General features: G+C 42.7%; 1 protein-coding gene across 4 annotated transcripts in view; it reads right to left on the minus strand.

Moving 5' to 3' along the window:
• The window catches only part of DCP2 (decapping mRNA 2), a 157,198-nt gene that overhangs the window by 104,378 nt on the left and 32,963 nt on the right, over positions 1-19,857 (minus strand). For all 4 annotated transcript variants that reach the window (XM_077462275.1, XM_077462276.1, XM_077462273.1 and 1 more), the window contains 4 exons: positions 15,002-15,100; positions 12,592-12,744; positions 10,722-10,834; positions 10,516-10,623 (listed from right to left, as the gene is read on the minus strand). In XM_077462275.1, the coding sequence (XP_077318401.1) occupies positions 10,516-10,623; positions 10,722-10,834; positions 12,592-12,744; positions 15,002-15,100 (473 nt within the window). The remainder of the gene's footprint in view (positions 1-10,515; positions 10,624-10,721; positions 10,835-12,591; positions 12,745-15,001; positions 15,101-19,857) is intronic.

Below are 19,857 nucleotides of genomic sequence, written 5' to 3' on the forward strand. Positions count from 1 at the left end.
ATTGAGCGCACAATTATGGTATTTATTTTATACATTTATGGTTTAGGGAGAGAGTGCTGAATTAGTGATATGCAAAGTAAATGCCTAATTTGTCAAAGACATAGCATCAACAGATGGTTATGCTTGAATGCTTGCCAAAGCCATCTGCTGGAGAGGGTAAGCTGGTGTTTATCTAGTTATTTAAACTCCTAAAAGATTTTTCAGAAAACAGAGTTGCACAATCTGTATTTTTGTAAATATATGGTTTTCAGTGAAAGTATATCTGAAGCCAATTTTTTTTTTTTTTTAAAGCAGGAAAAAGTCTAGAACCTCATTGTGTAATTTACTGCAGTCTGAGCCTGGGGGAGATTCACCCTCCCTTATTGTCCTGTGATCATTGTTGCTAGAAAATTGAGGGAAGAGAAAGGGAACCTGTAACCAGAACAGAAAATGAGGGGCAATCTTCCAGTGGGAACACCTGTTCTAGTGACAAATAAGTTAGGGGTTCTCCTCACTCTGTAGAGATTTCCTCTGATTTCCTGTTGGATACAGGCAAGGCAAATCTTCACAATTAGTATTTCACTCTCTCTGTAACATAAAATGTTGCAGTTATTCAGAGATGCTAACTGAAAAGCAAGATCTCTTACCTAAAAATATTCAGAGTCAGGTTGCCATGTTTAGCTGAACATCCCTTCCAGAGATTACAAAAAGATATATGCAGATGTCCAAGTCAGGATATTAAGAGTATGGATTTTGTCTGTATGGACATGTTTTTGGATGTCCAGTGGCAAATGCTACGCCAAAGGCCACAGTAAAAAGTGTTATCAGAAGTAGTTTGTAAGTACAGAGTGCCAGAATCTACAGAGAGGAAATCATTTTTATAGGAGAGTCCTTACTAGAAGTTTTGAGGTTACATTTTACACTCCCTACTGTCTACAATGTAGCTGAAAAAGTAGAGTAATCCCACGTACACACGACCAGACTTTGACGCACTAGGTCTGACGGTCTTCCCAACTGACTTTCTGAACGGACTTGGCCACACACGACTGGACTAAGTCCATTCGAAAGTCCGTTCATTTTGAACGGGATGACGTAAACGGGACTAAACAAGGAAGTTCAATAGCCAGTAGCCAATAGCTGCCCTTGCGTCGTATTTGGTCCCTCAGACTAGCACACAGATGAACGTTTTGCACGCTAGAAAGCAGAGTCCGACGGACAGATTTAAAACCTGCTTTATTTCTAGGTCCGTCGGACTTTTGGGGAATAAAAAAGTCCGCTGGAGCCCCCACACGATCAAACTGTCCAATGGATTCCAGTCCGCCGGACATAGTCTGCCGGAAAGTCCGATCTTGTGTACGCGGCATATATTTTATCAAGCCCCTAAAGGGGTATTGGACTCTCCCCCTATGATATTTTGTTTGGGAGTGTGTTACTTGCTTATATTTTGTCTCAGCAGCTGAAGTCCTCATTCGGATCTCACAGAGAATGTTGCTGATCTTTTAAGGTTTTTGACAAACTAATTTATGGCTTTTTCTCACTTGGATCCACACCAGACACTGCAAAAACAACTAAATTTAAGAAATCTGTGTTTGGTTTGTTTCTCTCTTGGAATTACAGTCTAAAATACTATTTGTTCAAATGCTTTAATTGTAAGGGATATAAATATACAGTCAGGTCCATAAATATTGGGACATCAACAAGTCTACTCTTTTTGGCTTGTTTAACACCACCACAATGGATGTGAAATGAAACGAGCAAGCTTTAATTTGAGGGTGTTTACATCCAAATCAGGTGAACAGTGTAGGAATTACAACAGTTTGTTTTTGTGCCTCCCACTTTTTAAGGGACCAAAAGTAATGGGACAAATGACCAAACATACAAACTTTCACTTTTTAATACTTGGTTGCAAATCCTTTGCAGTCAATTACAGCCTGACATCCAGCAGGCATAGACATCACCAGATGCTGGGTTTCATCCCTGGTGATGCTCTGCCGGGCCTCTACTGCAACTGTCTTCAGTTCCTGCTTGTTCTTGGGGCATTTTCCATTCAGTTTTGTCTTCAGCAAGTGAAAGGAATGCTCAATCGGATTCGGGTCAGGTGATTTACTTTGCCATTGCATAACATTCCACTTCTTTCCCTTAAAAAACTCTTTGGTTGCTTTTGCAGTATGCTTCGGGTCATTGTCCATCTGCACTGTGAATCACCTTCCAATAAGTTCTGAAGCATTTTGCGGAATATGAGCAGATAATATTGCCCGAAACACTTCAGAATTCACCCTGCTGCTTTTGTCAGGAATCACATCATCATCAATAAATACAAGAGAACCAGTTTCATTGGCAGCCATACATGCCATGACACTACCACCATCATGCTTCACTGATGAGGTGGTATCCTTTGGATCATGAGCAGTTCCTTTCCTTCTTCATATTCTTCTCTTCCCATCACTCTGGTACAAGTTGATCTTGGTCTCATCTGTCCATAGGATGTTGTTCCAGAACTGTGAAGGCTTTTTTAGATGTTGTTTGGCAAACTCTAATCTGGCCTTCCTGTTTTTGAGGCTCACCAATGGTTTACATCTTGTGGTGAACCCTCTGTTTTCATTCTGGTGAAGTCTTCTCTTGATTGTTGATTTTGACAAACATACACCTACCTCCTGGAAAGTGTTCTTGATCTGGCCAACTGTGAAGGGTGTTTTCTTCACCAGGTAAAGAATTATTTGGTCATCCACCTTGTTTTCCATGGTCTTCCGGGTCTTTTGGTGTTGCTGAGCTCACCGGTGCATTCTTTCTTTCTTTTTAAGGATGTTCCAAACAGTTGATTTGGCCACACCTAATGTTTTTGCTATCTCTCTGATGGGTTTGTTGTAGTAAATATGTCTCATTGATCATTTGTTTTTCACAAAAGTCATTTTGTAATGGAAAATCTACTCAGCTATTATATTCTTCACAATGTAGCCTTGCCTCTTCGGCCAGGACTATCTCGACCCAAGCATGTGGAGGTTCCAGGTTAAAAAGGTGAGAGCAGTTATGTTTATTGATCAAAAAATTGATCAAAAGAGAGGAGATTGTAAAGGAAATTTGTAAGTTCTGTATATAATTGTATTCCATTTTGTATGTATTGCACACTGCCCTCACTGTGCGCACAAAACTAATAATGTTTTCAGTACGTTTGCATTCTTTTGAGTCCTGATTAGAATTAGCCTGCCTATGTTATGGCCCTTGTTAACATACAAGTAAAATTGTAATATTAATGGGATACCTACATAATCATGTGTATAAAAACTTTCAATTGTGTCATAATAAAGCAAAACAGTTATTTGGAAAGATGTGGAGTGCATCTTTTGTGTCTGTTCCCTACTGCAGTAGTTATTAATTTGGAACCACTAATCAATATGAGGATAGGAGTTGCCTATCAATAAAATTTTATGTCAGTATACAGGCTGTGTCCTGGCAGCAGGACAGGGTTGGCCGGAACAAAATCGAGTCAGCATGAGCACTGCTCAGTCATTAACAGGAAGCTTGGTATTTTCTAGAGAGGCAGGGGATAACATCACAATCTGCACCTCAGCCAAAGAAAGCTTTGTATTAATTTAAAAAATACAAAGCTTCCTCTGAAAAGAGCAGCATTCAGTCCAAATCAATTTTGTTCCGGGAAGTTCCCATCCTGCTGTGGAAAACATCACTGCATACTGTACGTAGCTGAGGCTACATACAGTGCTGACAGCCACCGCATGTGTTGATGACGGAAATAGTTTGTTAAGACCATCTTGGTCCAAACTAACTATTTAAAAGTGGTTGTAAACCCTTACATATACCCAGTGAAGCGACTGGCCTCTGGGGATACACAGAGATGAAACAAATCATCCTACATAAGTTGTACTTGTTTATCTACATCTGTCTTTCCCCTACACCTATTCAAAGTGCAGATTTTACACAGGATCTCTCAGCTCTGAAAAGCAGGGGGCGGAACCCCCTTCACATAGCTCACAGGAACAGAGTTGAGGTGGTCAATATGCTGGAGGTCCCTCCACGGCACCATTTTTTCCTTGTGTCAGGAAAACTCGTCAAAATTGAAATATTGTGATAGCAACAAAGCAGGAGACAGAAAATTACACTTCATGCTTTGGGTTGAGACAAGCACATGCATTGGGGTTCTCAGCTCCTGTCCTCAGGACCCACTAACGGACAGATTTTAAGTATTAAATTGAGGAGCTGCAGATTATAATACTGAAATCACTGAGCAGCAAATTATATCACCTGTGATGTATTTCAGTTATCTTGCAAACCTAGCCTGTTAGTGGGTCCTGAGGACAGGAGTTGACAACCACTGCTATAGAGGGATATGCTCTGTTCATATTTCAAGTCTGAGGTTTACAACCCATTTAAAGTGCACTAAAACATGGATTTAGGCTTTAAGTTCTGTCACACAACGAGCATTGCTCCCCTCTTCTGGTGAGATACTTTATAGTGGTTGCATGCTTTATCTGGCACAGATCCATGAGTTTAGCTCACTGCCCCATCTATTTGAAGTCAATAAGTATTAGAAAATAAGGAAAAGCAGAACCCTGACCCAAAGAAAGGTTAATACCGGGCTCAGGAATCACCCAAAGCCACTGTGAAAATCGAAATGAATAAATATGCCTGGCAACTATCTAACTACAATACACAGCAAAGTTTTAGTGGAATTGCTCTAAAACCTAAATTGTGTACAAAAAAAAAAAAAAAAGAAGAAGAAGAAAAATCTGTTTTCCTTGCCAATTACATGAGATATGTAGGGTATGTGTAAAGTTGGGATTTGGCATTAGAAAATTAAATCAGGGGGTGCATGCGTTCAGCTCTCCAAGATGGCCGCTTAGCTGAGGAGCTGCACACAACCAGCATTGCACAGTTGAGGACGATGCCCAGAGGGATCCGACAGACTCCTCCAGGAGGTGGGGAGCTTATACAAGTACCCCCCACTTGCTCAGATGGCAAATGGAACGGAGAGGAGAGTCTGACTCAAACCCCCGCCAGTCACGCCCTCCATGGCTGCAGCAGATAACATGGCGGCCACAGCTCTCACACAGCCACACGACAGATACAGGGAGCGTGAAGGATAGACAGCATACCACCTGTGAGTAGACCGCCCTGCAGGAAAAAGTTCCCCAGCTTCTACTGATCTTCCTATCCCCTCCCTTTCTCAAGAGCATTGGAACGTCTTAGAGGTCCCCATGTCGTAGGGGGAAATTTTGAAAGTAATAGCTCAAATTCGTATTGACTCAGTCCCCGGACATGATGGGTTCCCAGGCCTATATTACAAAAATGTTTTGATGCTCTGGGGAAAGGAGAAGCTTTGGACCCTGCTTTGAATACAGTTTACATCTCAGTGGTCCCTAAGCTTCAAAAAGGACTTGAGTGTAGTTGAGAATAATCAACCTATATCTTTAATGAATAATGATCTTAAGCAGTTCATTAAAATGATGGCAAAGAGGTTATCCTCCTTCATTAGTTCTTATATCCATAGGGAGCAAGTCAGGTTATCCCTGGGAGGGAAGGTCCTGAACGGATCAGAAGAGCTATTGATAATGGCTCTCTTTGACACACCAAGTGGGATGGAGTGCCTGCCCAGGAGGGCCTTTTGTTAACTCTTGATCTGCAAAAGGCCTTCGATTTGGTATCTTGGATCTATTTATTCCACATTTTGGAAGCATGTGGCCAGCCTGGTGTTTTGCACATTTTGGGGACTCTAGCCCCAGAGCTTAGGTTAAATTGCATGGGCCTTTGTCTGACCCCATACCCATCACTAGGGGAACTCGACAGGCATGTCTACCCTTTCCATTAATATTCCCCATTGCTATTGAAATGTTAGCAATACCATTGTGCTTGGGTTCACATTGCTGCAGTGTGAGACACCGCATGTAATTTGCACAGGAACTGCAGCACATTCCTGTGCATATTACATGCGGTGTCTCTGGGGTGCTATATAAGCCATGGATTTATATGGCTCAAAACACACGGCATTCACATCAAACTGGGGCAGGATCCTTTTTTGTCTGCACCAGAGTCGGATCTCATGGGTGTTCACACACATGCAATCCGATTCTGCAAATCACGCTGCATTTTGCAAATCGATTGTGGGGTGTCGTTAACATACACTCCGCAATCGGCTTGCATGGATGGATTGCAATTTAGATGTGGAGTAAAATCTGCAGCAAATTTGCACTTCATCCAGCGTGAACCCAGGCTTAGAGACAATCCTGATATTAAGAAAGTTAAGTGCAAGTCTAGGATGCATAAATGTGTGCAATTTTCATAATATCTACTACTATTTGTAACTATCCCTTTGGTGACTCTCAATGTCTATGGCCTTTAAAGTTAAACATACCTCTCAATGTCCTTGCTAGGCTCAAAGATCACCATCTTTTTCATTGGCAGGATGTTTCACTTCCATATTTAGGAGTACATCTCTCCTCACACCCCCCCAACTATACCACCTTAATTACCTGCCTCTATTTAGATGACAGGAAACAGAGTTCACCAAGTGGTCCCTACTTGACCTTTCATGGTTAGGGCAGCTGTAGAGCTGCACAATTCTGGCTAAAATGAGAATCATGATTTTTTTTCTTATCAGATAGATCACGATTCTCGTGGCATAACATCATCCTTCACATTAAAACAAAAAAAAAAAAATTGGGTTAACTTTACGTATTTTTTTATTTTTTTTTATTATTAATTGAAGTGTATTTTTCCCAAAAAATTGTTTAGAAAGACCACTGGGCAAATAAAGTGTCATACAAAATATATCAGCAATTGACATTTTATTCCCTAGGGTCTCTGCTAAAATATATAAAATGGTTTGGGGGTTCCAAGTAATTTCCTAGCAAAAAATATTGATTTTAACTTAAGAAACAAGTGTCAGAAAAAGATTTAGAGACTTTAAGTGGTTAAACCTCCTGCATTTACAGGTTGTTTAAAAACTTGGCAGACTGCCTGGATTTTCTTTACATACAGAAGTTTCCCTTTGATCTAAGAAGGAAATTAGTTACAATGTTTCATTTTAAAAACTTGGCAGACTGCCTGGATGTTTTCTTTTGACAGCTGAGTGAGCAGATAAGTCTCTGCACTTGTTATATGAAAGAATCGGCAAACTCTGCAAGAGATGTCAGAGGGGTTGAATCGAGATCACAATTTTTTAACTATTAATTGTGCAGCTCTAGGCAGCTGCATATGGTTAAAATGATTATCCTACCGAAAGTCCTATATCTTTTTTGCTCTTTACCCATAGCAGTCAGCCATCCTGACTTAATGCGTTTTCAATCAAAGTTAATCCAGTATATTTAGGAACAGAAAGGACATAGATTTGCAAAGATTTTATATACTTCCAGGTCCCATGGTGGGTTGGAAGCCCCTAAACGGCTTTTATCAGGCCAAGCAATTTACACAATTATCGGTGGTCTATAGTAATTTTGAAAAGCCGGATTGGGTATCAATGGAAAGGCAAACTATCCAACCTTTTACTATTGATTTTGTAATATGGTAATCTCCTAAAGCCCGCTCCTTCTGTTATGGCACAGACACCATCACAATCCCTTGTATTATGGGATAAACTGCAGACTCATGAAAATGTATTCTCTAAGTTCGTCCCCCCTCAGCCACTAATATTACAAAATTCCTTCCAGGTATGGACACAAGGGCATTCAAATAGTGGCTAGAAAAAGGCCTCTATAGTTTAGAGCACTATATTACCCCAACAGGACTCTTTAAGGGGTTGTAAACCCTCTTTTTTTTTTTTAATAACAAACATGTCATACTTACCTCTACTGAGCAGTTAGTTTTGCACAGAGTGGCTCCGATCTACCTCTTCTGGGGTCCCTCAGTGGCACTGGTGGCTCTTCCCCGCAGTGAGTGTTCACGTTGGAGAAGGCTCTCCTACAGTGGACATCCATGCAGGCTCGCTCCTGAGTACTGCATCTGTGTCCATTCACACAGAATGCAGGACCCGCCCCCCCGGCGCCACGTCATTGGATTTAATTGACAGGTGTGGGAGCCAATGTCTGCGCTGTTATCAATCTATCCAATCAGGACACGAGACACCAGCTAGATCTGATGCCAGCTTTCAGGTAAGTAAAACGGGGGGGCTGCAGCACTACAGGTTTTTCACCTTAATGCATTAAGGTGAAAAACCATGAGGGTTTACAACCCCTTTAACCCTGGCCCATTGTATGTCCAAGCTTGATACACCACACTCTGAAATTTTCCATTCCCCCCAAATTTGCCATTTCTTGAAATGTCTATGCCTGGAAGCGACAGAAACTCCTTTGCTTTCCCTATACCAAAAATGGTGTAATAAGGATAAAAGGTAGAGAGGGAGGGTCTCTCTAATCCATGGTCTGTGGCTGCTTTCCCCAATAAAAGGATCTTATATGGAGGAATGGAACAGGGACTTGTCAACTGACTCAACCCTGGAGATATGACATGCCCACTTTAACCTCTCCTTTCGAGGCATTGTGAATATCTCCCTTACTGAAGAAAATTACCTACGAGTTGGTACCTTGTCTCCACCTCCCTGGCTAAGATGTAGTCGGACACGCCCCTGCTATGTTTTTGCAGCTGTGCCATGAGGGGCGTGCGGTTATGTTTAAGGAACCCCTCAAGGGCGGTAAGGGCGTACCCGACATCGCCACTCTGAGGGTGTTCTTTGCCTGTAGCTGCATCCGCAGAACTTTGGTGGACAGAACTATAGACTCTGGTGGTAACTCCATGTCCCGTTTTTTCCTCCTGCCTCTTTGGAGGTCCCTTGGATGGGACAAATGGGACAGCTCCATCCCCTACAACTGGGACACTCCTTGGTACTACTTGGACACTTTCAAGTTTATTAAGGAGCTGGGGCTATATGGAGTGAAGCCCGACTTGTGGAAGCCACAAACTATCCACAAGTTGATTAGAGCATCGGACATTGTTGAGACTGTTCCAGGCCTCCCTTCAGCCACTTGTAAAGTGGTCTGGAGGAATGTTTCTTCAAAGAGACTCACCAACAGGCACAAAGATCTGGCATGGATGGTAATCCAAGGGGGGTTGCCACTCAGGACATTCATGCATGCCAGAAACTTGTGCAGATACAGACACTGCCCCTTTTGCATCATCCAAGAGGAAACTGCTCTGCATGTTTTCTGGGAGTGTCCCTTTGCACAGGGCCTGTTGAGGGCTCGGGAACCTGATCTCAAAGACTTTGTTCCACAGACTGCTATCACACTTTGGTGTGTTGAATGGACTCTATTGTGGAACTCATTCACAGGAGGACATTGATAGTGCCTGGCGGGTGCTGTGTTGCTTTAAGGACGCTGTTTGGTGTGCCAGAAAGCGCCTCATCCACCAGAGGGAGAGGATGTCCATCGAGGACTGTCGCAGATTGATTCGCAGTCTGCTCAGAGACTATCACTTGATGGACTTTAAGGAGGAAGAGGAGGTCTGAAGATTTCCCCTTCCCCCCCCACCACTATGTATCCTTTGGCAGTTCAATAAAGCTTCGGGCCTGTGAACTCTTTTTTCCCCTCCCTACCCCACCTTCTCTCCCCCCCCCCCCATCACACCTGTCGCTCATTGAAATGCCATTTGATTTGATTTGACTTGACTGACAGTACGACTTGATTTTTTGACATGTAATGCTTTCAGGGTAATGCGGCCTCATGCATGATGTGATGTTTTCGGGGTATTATTACTCTGCGCAACACATCAGGCATCATACCGCAGGATGAATGTAATTTATTTGTATGCTTGGAAACTGTATTGTTATGTAGTGTATTTATGCGCTGCGTCGCAGTACAGAGTGTAATGTAGCCTGTTCAAAGTACTTGTTTTTTGTACATTTTCTTTCAAAATAATGTATACATTTTCAATCAAAAAATGAGGGGCACTGTGTATCATAATTAGTGGGAGCGGCCTCAAAATCAGACAGTATTTTCATTACTCCATTGAGTCTTAGGCAAAGCTGTAAACCAACAGCCTCAGTATGCTTTACTGAATGAACTGATCCCCAATATTAAATCGTAGAGCACAGACTTGCCTCTTATTTTTTTAACAGCAAAATTGACAATAGCAGGAGCATGGAATGTTGTGGATCATGATTTATGAGAAGTTAGCGAGAGTAATAAATGACAAGAATAAGCAATTTGAAAAAACATGGACGCCGTCGGCCTCACACATGCATGTCCAACTTATTGAATGAAAAAGGTTTCAATTCTACATTATTGGAGAACGCTAGATGTTAATCCAACTTTTCTCTCTTCTACTGGCACATGGAAACAATCTCATTTATGCCAATGTTGATTAGGTGGTAGAAGTTTTTTATGTTCTACAATATTGGGTGCATATAGAGTGGTTTAAAGCGGAGTTTCACCCATGTTTGTCTCCCCCCCCCCCCCCGTGCCACATTTTGGGGGGGGGGGGGGGACAGCTACCTTTGACAGGTCCTCTTACCTACTTCCGGGAGGCAGGGCCTGTTTAACTCAAATATATTAAACAAAGAAAATAAAAATTAGTACAACTGTAATGACTTACTTAGATTTTTCCCCATTAGGTTTGGATGGTGTGCTTCCAGCTGAAACAAGTCCATTATCACTGTCAGAGGAGTCACCCAGTCTCCGTTGAAGCCAATCTCTTAATGGTCTGTAAAATAATTTGTGTAAGTATGAATCTTTAGTCTAAATTGACTACATAATGTAAATAAAGTAACCACAACTGACAAAATAGTGTTCAATACTTGCCTTATAAATGGAATGACCATAAAGAACTTGTTAGGAGCTAATCCTAATTTTGATTTGGGAGTCATGTCATTCTTATGGCAAGGCAGTTTTTCAATTGGAAACCATTCAATGTTCTACAAGAAAAGAACAACCTTTTAGGGAGGTCTTCACAGAGCAATTTCTGCTAGATTCTAATAATTTCTTTTTTATTTTATTTTTTTAACAGAACAGCTGTGCAACTCTAAAAAGTTACTGCTACTTGGCTTAGACACACGGCTGAAAACTGCCTCTACCCTGCCACAGATAGATCTTTGCAGGGGAGGCAGAGACTGAAATAGGGCACTGTGATGGGCAGTGAGAAAGGGAAGGGGGGCATGACTGCAAGGGGCACTGTGATGGTGGGCTGTGATTGCAAGGGATACTGTAAAACAAAGAGGGCTGTTCTGTAAAGAGACACTGCAATCATTACAATGCAGTCCCCTTTACATCACAGTACACCCTTAACAATGCAGGCCCGTTACATCACAGTGCAGCTCCCAGCACAGAGATTAGGCTCTCACCGCGAGTCCTGGGGTCTTGTGTGAATGATGGTAATCCAGGACTCCCAGTCACCTGATGATGCCGGTGAGGGCCTCAGATTGCCTATCACAGTGACCAGTCACTGTGCAGCCTGCCCGTGTTTTCTTTCTCCAGGAGAAAGATACATTGCATCTTTCCCTCCTTTCAGGTGAGAAAGATGTAAACAAGCAAAAGTTTGTAAAAAGAAATAAAATAAACTACCACATACTTCAAAAATGTGTGATCCGTGTCCTAAACCAGGGTGGTGCCCAACCCCCTGGCCATGGATCGGTACCAGTCTGTGGCCTGTTGCTGGCCGGGCCAGGCAGTGGGAAGTGACTGTGGTACCGACAGGACTATCACAGACCGCAGTTGCCACTCACCTTCTGCTGTGCCACTGAGCCCGTGTCTCTTCTCCCAGGTCTACTGCTGTCGGTGTCATCCTATCAGCAAGGCAGGGAGAAGGAGGAGCTGGAGATCTGTTCTGGAGAGCGGGAGTGTTTCATATTACGAGCAGGCAATCGCCCACTTGTTGACATAAGTTTTGGCAGCTCCCACCTTCCATCCAAATCTCCAGCTCCTTCCATCCCCTGCTCTGCTGACATCGGCAGCTGGGGCGGGGGCCCAGAAGATGACACATGGGTAAAAACTGCCTATACCCTGCCACAGGTAGGACTGTGCAGGGGAGGCAGAGACTAAAATGGGGCACTGTGATGGGCAGATAGGGAGGAAAGGGGGGCATGACTGCAAGGGGCACTGTAACAGGGGGGCTGTGATTGCAAGGAACACAGTGATATAAAAGGGGACTGCACTGTAAAAAGGGACATTGCAGTCATTACAGTGCCCCTTTAAAGTGCAGCCTCCCAGTACATCACAATGCTCCTTTACAGTGCAGCCCCCATTACATTCATGTAAAGGGCACTGTAATGTAAAGGAGAACTGTAATGTAAAGGGGGGCCCTGCTGTGAAAGGAAATGGAGGACACGGTGGGACTGCTTTAAAGGGGGAACTGTGATGTAAAGGGGGATGGTGGACACTGTAAAGGGGGGTTGTGGTGTTAAGGGGGACCAAGGACAGACTCTGAATATCCAGTCCATACCCCCGGGCTCTGGAAATATTGTCTGCCACAAAACTGGACCCTGGTACCAAAAAGGTTTGGGACTGCTGTTCTAAACCTATAAACATGTAATTTCCCCCCATCCCTATTTCCTAAGTCCTGTGCGGCACCTAATATTTCATCTTTTATTCATGTTTATTATGTCAATTAGTACACACAGCTAAATCTGGTCAGCAAGTTAATCTAATTGTTCTAATAAAGTATCAAGCAACTTACTCTTATTTCTCTCCTTGTTTTTGGGTTAAATTTTGTGTCTTTTGGGACTCCAGGAATGATATACAAACGAGCCAACTGATCATTGATCTTCAGCTCAATATAATCAGTATTGCACATGCGATCTTTGATATCAAAGCCCGTCTCTTCAAGCACCTGAAACAGATCAGAATTTGATAAACCAGCATTCTGTCGGATGGAAAACACATTCTATTGCATCAATCGTACAACAAGTATGAAATTCAGAACCAAGTACACAAGTCTTTTAATTTGAATACATTTTTCTGCTACATTCCCCATCTTTTAGGGTAAAACCGAATCCTCGTAATACACAGTTGTTATAAAAATCTTAAGAAAATTGTGTGATCAGAGATTGTAACTAGTGTTGCCAGCTTAATAACTAAATATTGGTTGTTGTTTTCAGGCATAACTATCAGATGTGCTATGTGTCAATGCTTCTAAAAACTACTTTCAGTCTGCACCAACATTTAAAGAGACCTGTCACCAACTTAAAAAAATGCATATAAAAAGACATAGAACATTTAAATTTTCTAAAAGCTTCCTTGCAGCGTTTCTCTTTTTCATATTTTTTCGCTTGCAATGTGCCCATGAATGTACTACAAAATTGAGTCAATTCCTTAGCATAGACCCCTCCTCTCCTGGGAGTACCTAATTACTGTCTGTGCCCCCTCTCCCACCTCTTTACATAAGCTTTTAAAGCAGAGTTCCAGGCTTTTTTTTTTTATTATTCAAATTCGGCAGCTACAAAAAGTTTAGCTGCGGACTTTTAATAAACAGACACTTACCTGTTCCATGGTACAGCAATGCGGCTGCATAGAGCCCCGCTCCTCTCTCTTTCCTTGGCACATCCATTGGAACTATGGGCACCCGGCCATGACAACTTGTGGCTTCACAGCAGGGCGTGCACTGCCTGCGCATGCGCGAGTTGCGCTGCACTCTTCCAGTGGACAGGCAATCTTGTGGGACCTGTCACGCGTCCCAGAAGATTGCCGAGAGGGAGGGAACGCCTAGGGGAGAGGAGGAGTCGCCTAGCCGGCCCGTAGGCAGGAAGAGGGACAGGAATCCCCTCTCTAAAGTAGTCACCCACTCCCCCTCCCCCCAAAAAAAATTACATGCCAAATGTGGCATGTAAGGGGGGGGTGCTTAAAGAGGAAGTTCTTTTGGGTGGAACTCCGCTTTAAGTAACTGCTGGGAAAATTACTTGGTAGTGCAATAGTATACACCAGGGCTCGACAAATCCCGGTCGCCAGGTCGCATTTGCGCCTAGATTTCGTGTCCTGGCGACTGGGGCAACGCTGCTGGGGTATCCTGTCTCCATTTGGACCCCGAACTCCGCCGCGCAATTCCATCGGGCCGCGCCGGCCAGTAATTGAGGCCGCGGCTTTGCGGCCTTCTAAAATCTTTCGGTAGTCTGGCGCCATCTTGTGGTGGATGTAGAAATTACACCCTATTCCAATAATGCTAATTCCTAATGGAGTGAAGCTCCCCTGCCTGTTTTTTGCCCAACAGTGTGTGGTGGCTGGTAAATGGCTTCTCATTATATTATATATATATATTAAATTTATTAATTTAATTATATATATATATATATATATATATATATATATATATATATATTTTTTTTTTTTTTTTTTTTTTGTAAAAAGTAAAAAAAAAAAATTATTTTAATTAAAGGAAAAAAAAAATATTATTTGTAATCCTCCCTGCTTGACCCCTTGACCCACAAGGGCTGTCTGATCAGGTTCACCTGTCAGTTTTTCAGGCGGACCTGATCTAACCCTTAGCAGGGAAATGGCAGTAAATGAGCGGGAATATGTCGGAAATAATAGTCACATTCTTTTGTTAACCACTTCGTGCCCGCGCTATAGACGAAAGATGTCTACAGCGCGGACACCAATTGCCGGGAGGGCGTCCCTAGACATCCTCCTGTTTACTTCCCCTCTGCACGCCGCCATGGGCGAGCATCGGGGAAGTTCTGTGTTGGCCGTGTCCCTTGGATACAGCCAATCACAGATCATGCTAAATGACCAATCACAGCGGCCATTTAGCACTCGAGCGGTGTGTCCAATGAGAGGTGATCTCATATGTGGGGGGCTGGGGGCTATCTTCCCCTCACTCGTCTCCATGTCAGGCCAGGGACAGGTCCAGATCGCCGTCACGGACCTGGCTCCTAACTTTTTTAGCTGGCTCCTAGATTCCAAGCAAATTTGTCAACCCCTGGTATACACACATAATTTTTCATATTAGGATAATTCCAGCATCCAACTGAGCTTATGGAATTATTTTCTTGTTTCTTGGAATAATGCTTTACACTGTAAGCGCGGCCCCTAATGTTTCAGGTGAGCTCATGAGATATATTTGTGTAGAAGTTTTATGGATGAGAGAAACATACCTCTCTTGCAGCACAGTCATGTGGAGCCTCCTCTTTATTCACTTTCCCCTTAGGAAAGCCCCAGCCAGACTTTGCTAAATAACCCTGGACAAGAAGAACCTACAAAACCATAAATGCTTGTTAATGGAAAAATATAGTTTAAAACCAAAAGTTCTTAGTTTGCGTTCATCATTCATTTAGAAACAAAGAATACTGCTCTGTTACATCCTGGAGATGTGTCATTGACAACTGCATTTGACCTGCATAAAACAAGATTTGTAAATCACATAGATCTGTAAAGGGAATGCAAACCCTATCTGTAGCACACAAAAAGCCAGTCAACATAGGCCCTAAGTGGTTGGCAGGGGGAGGTAGGGGAAGGCGGTCTTTGTAGGACACTGTCACTCCGAGTTGCATGGACATGTGTTTCTTTTAAGACTTCAGCTCATTTATTTACTTTTAATACTGAAATTATACTATTTTTTATTGGGGCTTTTGGCAGTTTTTCCCTTTCAATCATATTTTTTTTCCTATGCATTTAAAAAAGGAAGCAAAATATGCTCACTTTCCACTTTGACCAGAGATCATTTTAAAGCATCCACAGTTAATGTAGATACGGTATAAAGATTACATGTCATAAAATCCTGGGATTTTTCTCTTTTTTAATGCTGTATATTTTTTTCAATTCTAAAAACATTTACAGTGCATTGAAAAAGTATTCACACCCCTTGAAATTTTCCACATTTTTTCATGTTACAACCAAAAACGTAAATGCATTTTATTTGGATTTTATGCGATATACCAAAACACAAAAGTGCCACATATTTGTGAAGTGGGAGGAAAATTATAAATGGTTTTCAAACTTTGTGGTGTGCATTTGTATTCAGCCCCCCAAGTCAATACTTTGAACTACATTTTGCTGCAATTACAGCTGCAAGTCTTTTAGGTATGTGTCTAGAGAGATTTTTTTTGCCCATTCTTCTTCTCAAAATAGCTCAAGCTCTGTCAGATTGGATAGAGAGCATCTGTGAACAGAAATGTAAGTCTTGCCACAGATTCTCAATTGGATTTAGGTCAGGACTTTGGGCCATTCGAACACATGAATATTATTTGATCTAAACCATTTCTGGCTCTGGCTACATTTTTAAATATATAAACAGTAGAAGTGTGAACCTAGTGGAAGTATTTAACCAGGAAAATGTTGTAAAAAACAAGGTATGGATAGCCTGTTTAAACAACTGAGACACAGTATGGAAAAAGCAGCTAAGGGTGTGGTGGGATGTAGCCACATTGGAGATGTATATCGCAGGAAAAAAAAAAAAAAAAGAAGAAAAATCACAAAAAGGAGTCAATGATAAAAGGTCTAATGGAAGAATGGTATAGATTCTTTAATCAAAGTGAAATAGACCAGTTACATAAAATTGTTATTAGAAGACAGTTCAAGATAAAACACATTGAAGCAGAAGTACTCCTAATAAAGGGGCAGCTACTCCTAAGAATATAAAGAAAAACAGTCGCCAGGAAGCAGTTAAAAAACATGACAAGGAAATGCAACAAAAGAAACAGAAAACATTTCATAGAGACTACAGAAACCAACATGTTTACAAATGGCAGGCAGAATTATAAGCATATCAGGATTCCCCATATAGGGAACCTCATTACAGGAGAGATTTTTTTTTTCCAGGGGACACAGAGGATGACCACCAAGACCAAGGGGAGGTTTCAGAACACACAGACCCCCTCCTAGGAATCAGAATTGGGGGCCCCCAAGAAATAATGGGTGGCAAAATACATGGAGGCCTCAAAGACCTGGACATATGGGACAGAGAGAGGTCAATTGGGAATAAGAGACACCAATGGGACAACAGATGAGTGGAACCCCAGAGACCCCAAAGATGGGTAAGAAAAAACAGGCCAGAGGCAAACGAGGAGGGACAAAGAAAAAGGTGGTGAGAATATTAGGGAGTGGAATTTTTAATTTAAAAAAATGTTATTTTCAACGAGACAGAAATGAAGGTACTAAACTTAGGTTTGAAATTTGCACCAAAGATCTGGATACATTTGAAGTGTATATAGACTTACAAAAATGTATCAGAAAAATAAAGAAATTCTTTGCCTCTAAAAAGGAGGGACAAACAAAAACAAGTAGTACACAATGTAAACATTCTCAACCAAGGAACAACTCCACATTCAACCCCAAGACAAACAATAATGAAAGTCTAGAGGTTTTTAAAAGTATGGTAGAGGAAGATATTAATAAACTAAAGCTGGGGGGGGTGGCCTGGACATCATGTGAGTAGCAGCTTCCTCACAGAGCTATCGCAGGTTACCCTGAATTGATCCTGTTCCCAGCCAAACTGCAGTTTCCCAGCTATTGGACGACTCCTGCACCTAGTGAGACCCTGCTGTGTCACTCTGTTTGAACGGATCCATGATGGTTCCGAGGGGAAAGAGCAAGGAGGATGTACATCGTCCGGAGCTGCAAAATTGAGCTGTGGCAGGTCTCCAGCAGCGCAGACCACGTATTGCTGGGAAACTTAAAGAAGCTGAGTGTAAACCCCCAAGAATACCCCCCCCCCCCCCCACTAAAGACATTCATTATTATGCCCAGAAGCTAGCAGGATCCATGAATATTACTGACTCAGCTGAGGAGGGGGAGGGGGGTAAGCCTAAGGGGGAAGCTAAGGAACAAATGCATGCAGAGGAAGGTAAATGCAAATCTAATGGAAGCACAGTCAAAGGAGTTGGACGATAACAGTGGGGAGGAGGACACTGCACAGCCTACACTAGCGGAGATCCTGAGAGCAGTTAATAAATGTACTGTCTCAGTTAATACACTGCAAGAATGCTTTGGTGGTCTAAAGGAGGAAGTGCCCCTGGTAAGACAGGATCTGCAAAAGATCAGAGAATGAACCACTGCTGCTGAAAGTAGGATCAGTTACATGGAAGATAAGCTTCCCCCTCTGATCAGAGACTCAATATAATACTAAGATGGTTGCAGCTGTTGCTCAATGTGTTGAGGACCTTGAAAACAGAATGAGACCAAATATTGTACGTATTGTGGGTCTCCCTGAGAAACTGGAGGGTAGAGACCCCACTGACTGTGGAGAGAAGGCTACTGGAGGTGTTTGGAAAGGAGGCATTTACACCACTATATGCTGTAGAAAGGAGCTCACAGAGTCTCCCTAAGGCCCCTGCATCCAGGACACCCCCTTGTCCCATAGTGGCATGAATGCTACATTACGAGGATATAGAGATCATGCTCTTGGCCCAGGAGAGGCAAAAAGTCCAGTTTAAATGGGGCTCATATCTCATTCTATCCTGATTTTTTATCGGATGTACAGAAAAGAATAGCCGGTTTCACTGGGGTCAAGAAAAGGCTGCAGAAATTAGACGCCTTATGCTATGCTATAGCCGGCGAGACTCTGTATCAGTGCAAGAGGCCAGACCCACTTCTTTGAAAAGGCAGCTGAGGCCTCTGTGTGGTTGGATGTAAATGAGAGAATTTTTTCAGGCCAGGAGACCGGCGACTCAGAGGATTTTCACCCGTTTGTTGTCTGGTACCTCCAGACACAGAGCACTGTCTGGTAGTCGGGATGGAGCAGGAAGAGAGCAGCTCAGCAGCCACTCACATCCTCCTCCCTTCTCCACACACTGTTGGCAGAGCAGCGCCGCAGTGTGTAAAACTGTATGTAGAGGGGAGTTGTCAAAATTGAGGCTGAATGTCGGGGTGGGCGGGACACAGCTTTCCAACATCAGTGAAGGAGAAAGAAAGAAAGAAAGAAAGAAAGAAAGAAAGAAAGAAAGAAAGAAAGAAAGAAAGAAAGAAAGAAAGAAAGAAAGAAAGAAAGAAAGAAAGAAAGAAAGAAAGAAAGAAAGAAAGAAAGAAAGAAAGAAAGAAAGAAAGAAAGAAAGAAAGAAAGAAAGAAAGAAAGAAAGAAAGAAAGAAAGAAAGAAAAGAACTTATTTGCAAAATCTTATAACAAAACAAAAGTAGATTTTTTTAAGATTTTTAAATATTGTCCTTTTTTCTCTTGGCATCAGGCATGAGCAATTCTTATTGTCCGATGCCCCAGACATGCAGTTCTGGGCACTGGGCAGAGGATTTAAATAACTGGCTCCTAACTTTTTCAGCTGGCTCCTAGATTTTAAGCAAAATTTGTCAAGCCCTGGGTTGAGGGATTCACCAAGTTTAGCCCCATATGGGGAAACAAGGGGTACTTGGAGTTGGAGAAATTACAATATGGCACGAGATGGCAACAGTACAGGATTACTCATATGACCAAAATATTTAGGGATGGCAAACTATGCTCATCCCATGCTCTACAGATGGAATTTAAACTTCCTGCCTTCCAGTACCCCCTCCTCAATGACCCCTCTCCCTCGGAGGGCCACCGGGCTTGAGGTGAAACAGTCTATGGAACTCTGAGGACGACAGGGGCATGTACGTCCGAGGATGAAACCCAGGAGCGTTCCTCCGGACCGTACCCCTTCCAATACACCAGGTACTGTACGCGCCCACGGAACCTACGGGAGTCAACAATGGATTGTACCTCATAGTTCTCAACCTGAATAGGGTGAGGACGTGGCACTGAGGTGGTAAATCGGTTACAGACCAACGGTTTCAATAAGGAGACATGATACACATTTGAGATGCGCATACTAGGAGGAAGGTCCAACGAGTAAGCCACTGGGTTAATCCTGCGAAGGATATGGAAAGGCCCAATAAACCGAGGTGCAAACTTCAGTGAGGGTAGACGAATCCGGAGGTTGCAAGGTGACAGCCAGACCCTGTCCCCAACCTGGTAGGAAGGCGCAGGCAGGCGTCTGTACCTATCATTAGCATGACGCAAAGCCTTCTGGACTTGCACCCATGT

Source organism: Lithobates pipiens, unplaced genomic scaffold (genome assembly GCF_037356315.1).
Source record: "Lithobates pipiens isolate NorthernLeopardFrog02 unplaced genomic scaffold, aLitPip1_a1.2 Scaffold_3, whole genome shotgun sequence".
In the NCBI taxonomy this organism is placed as follows: domain Eukaryota; kingdom Metazoa; phylum Chordata; class Amphibia; order Anura; family Ranidae; genus Lithobates; species Lithobates pipiens.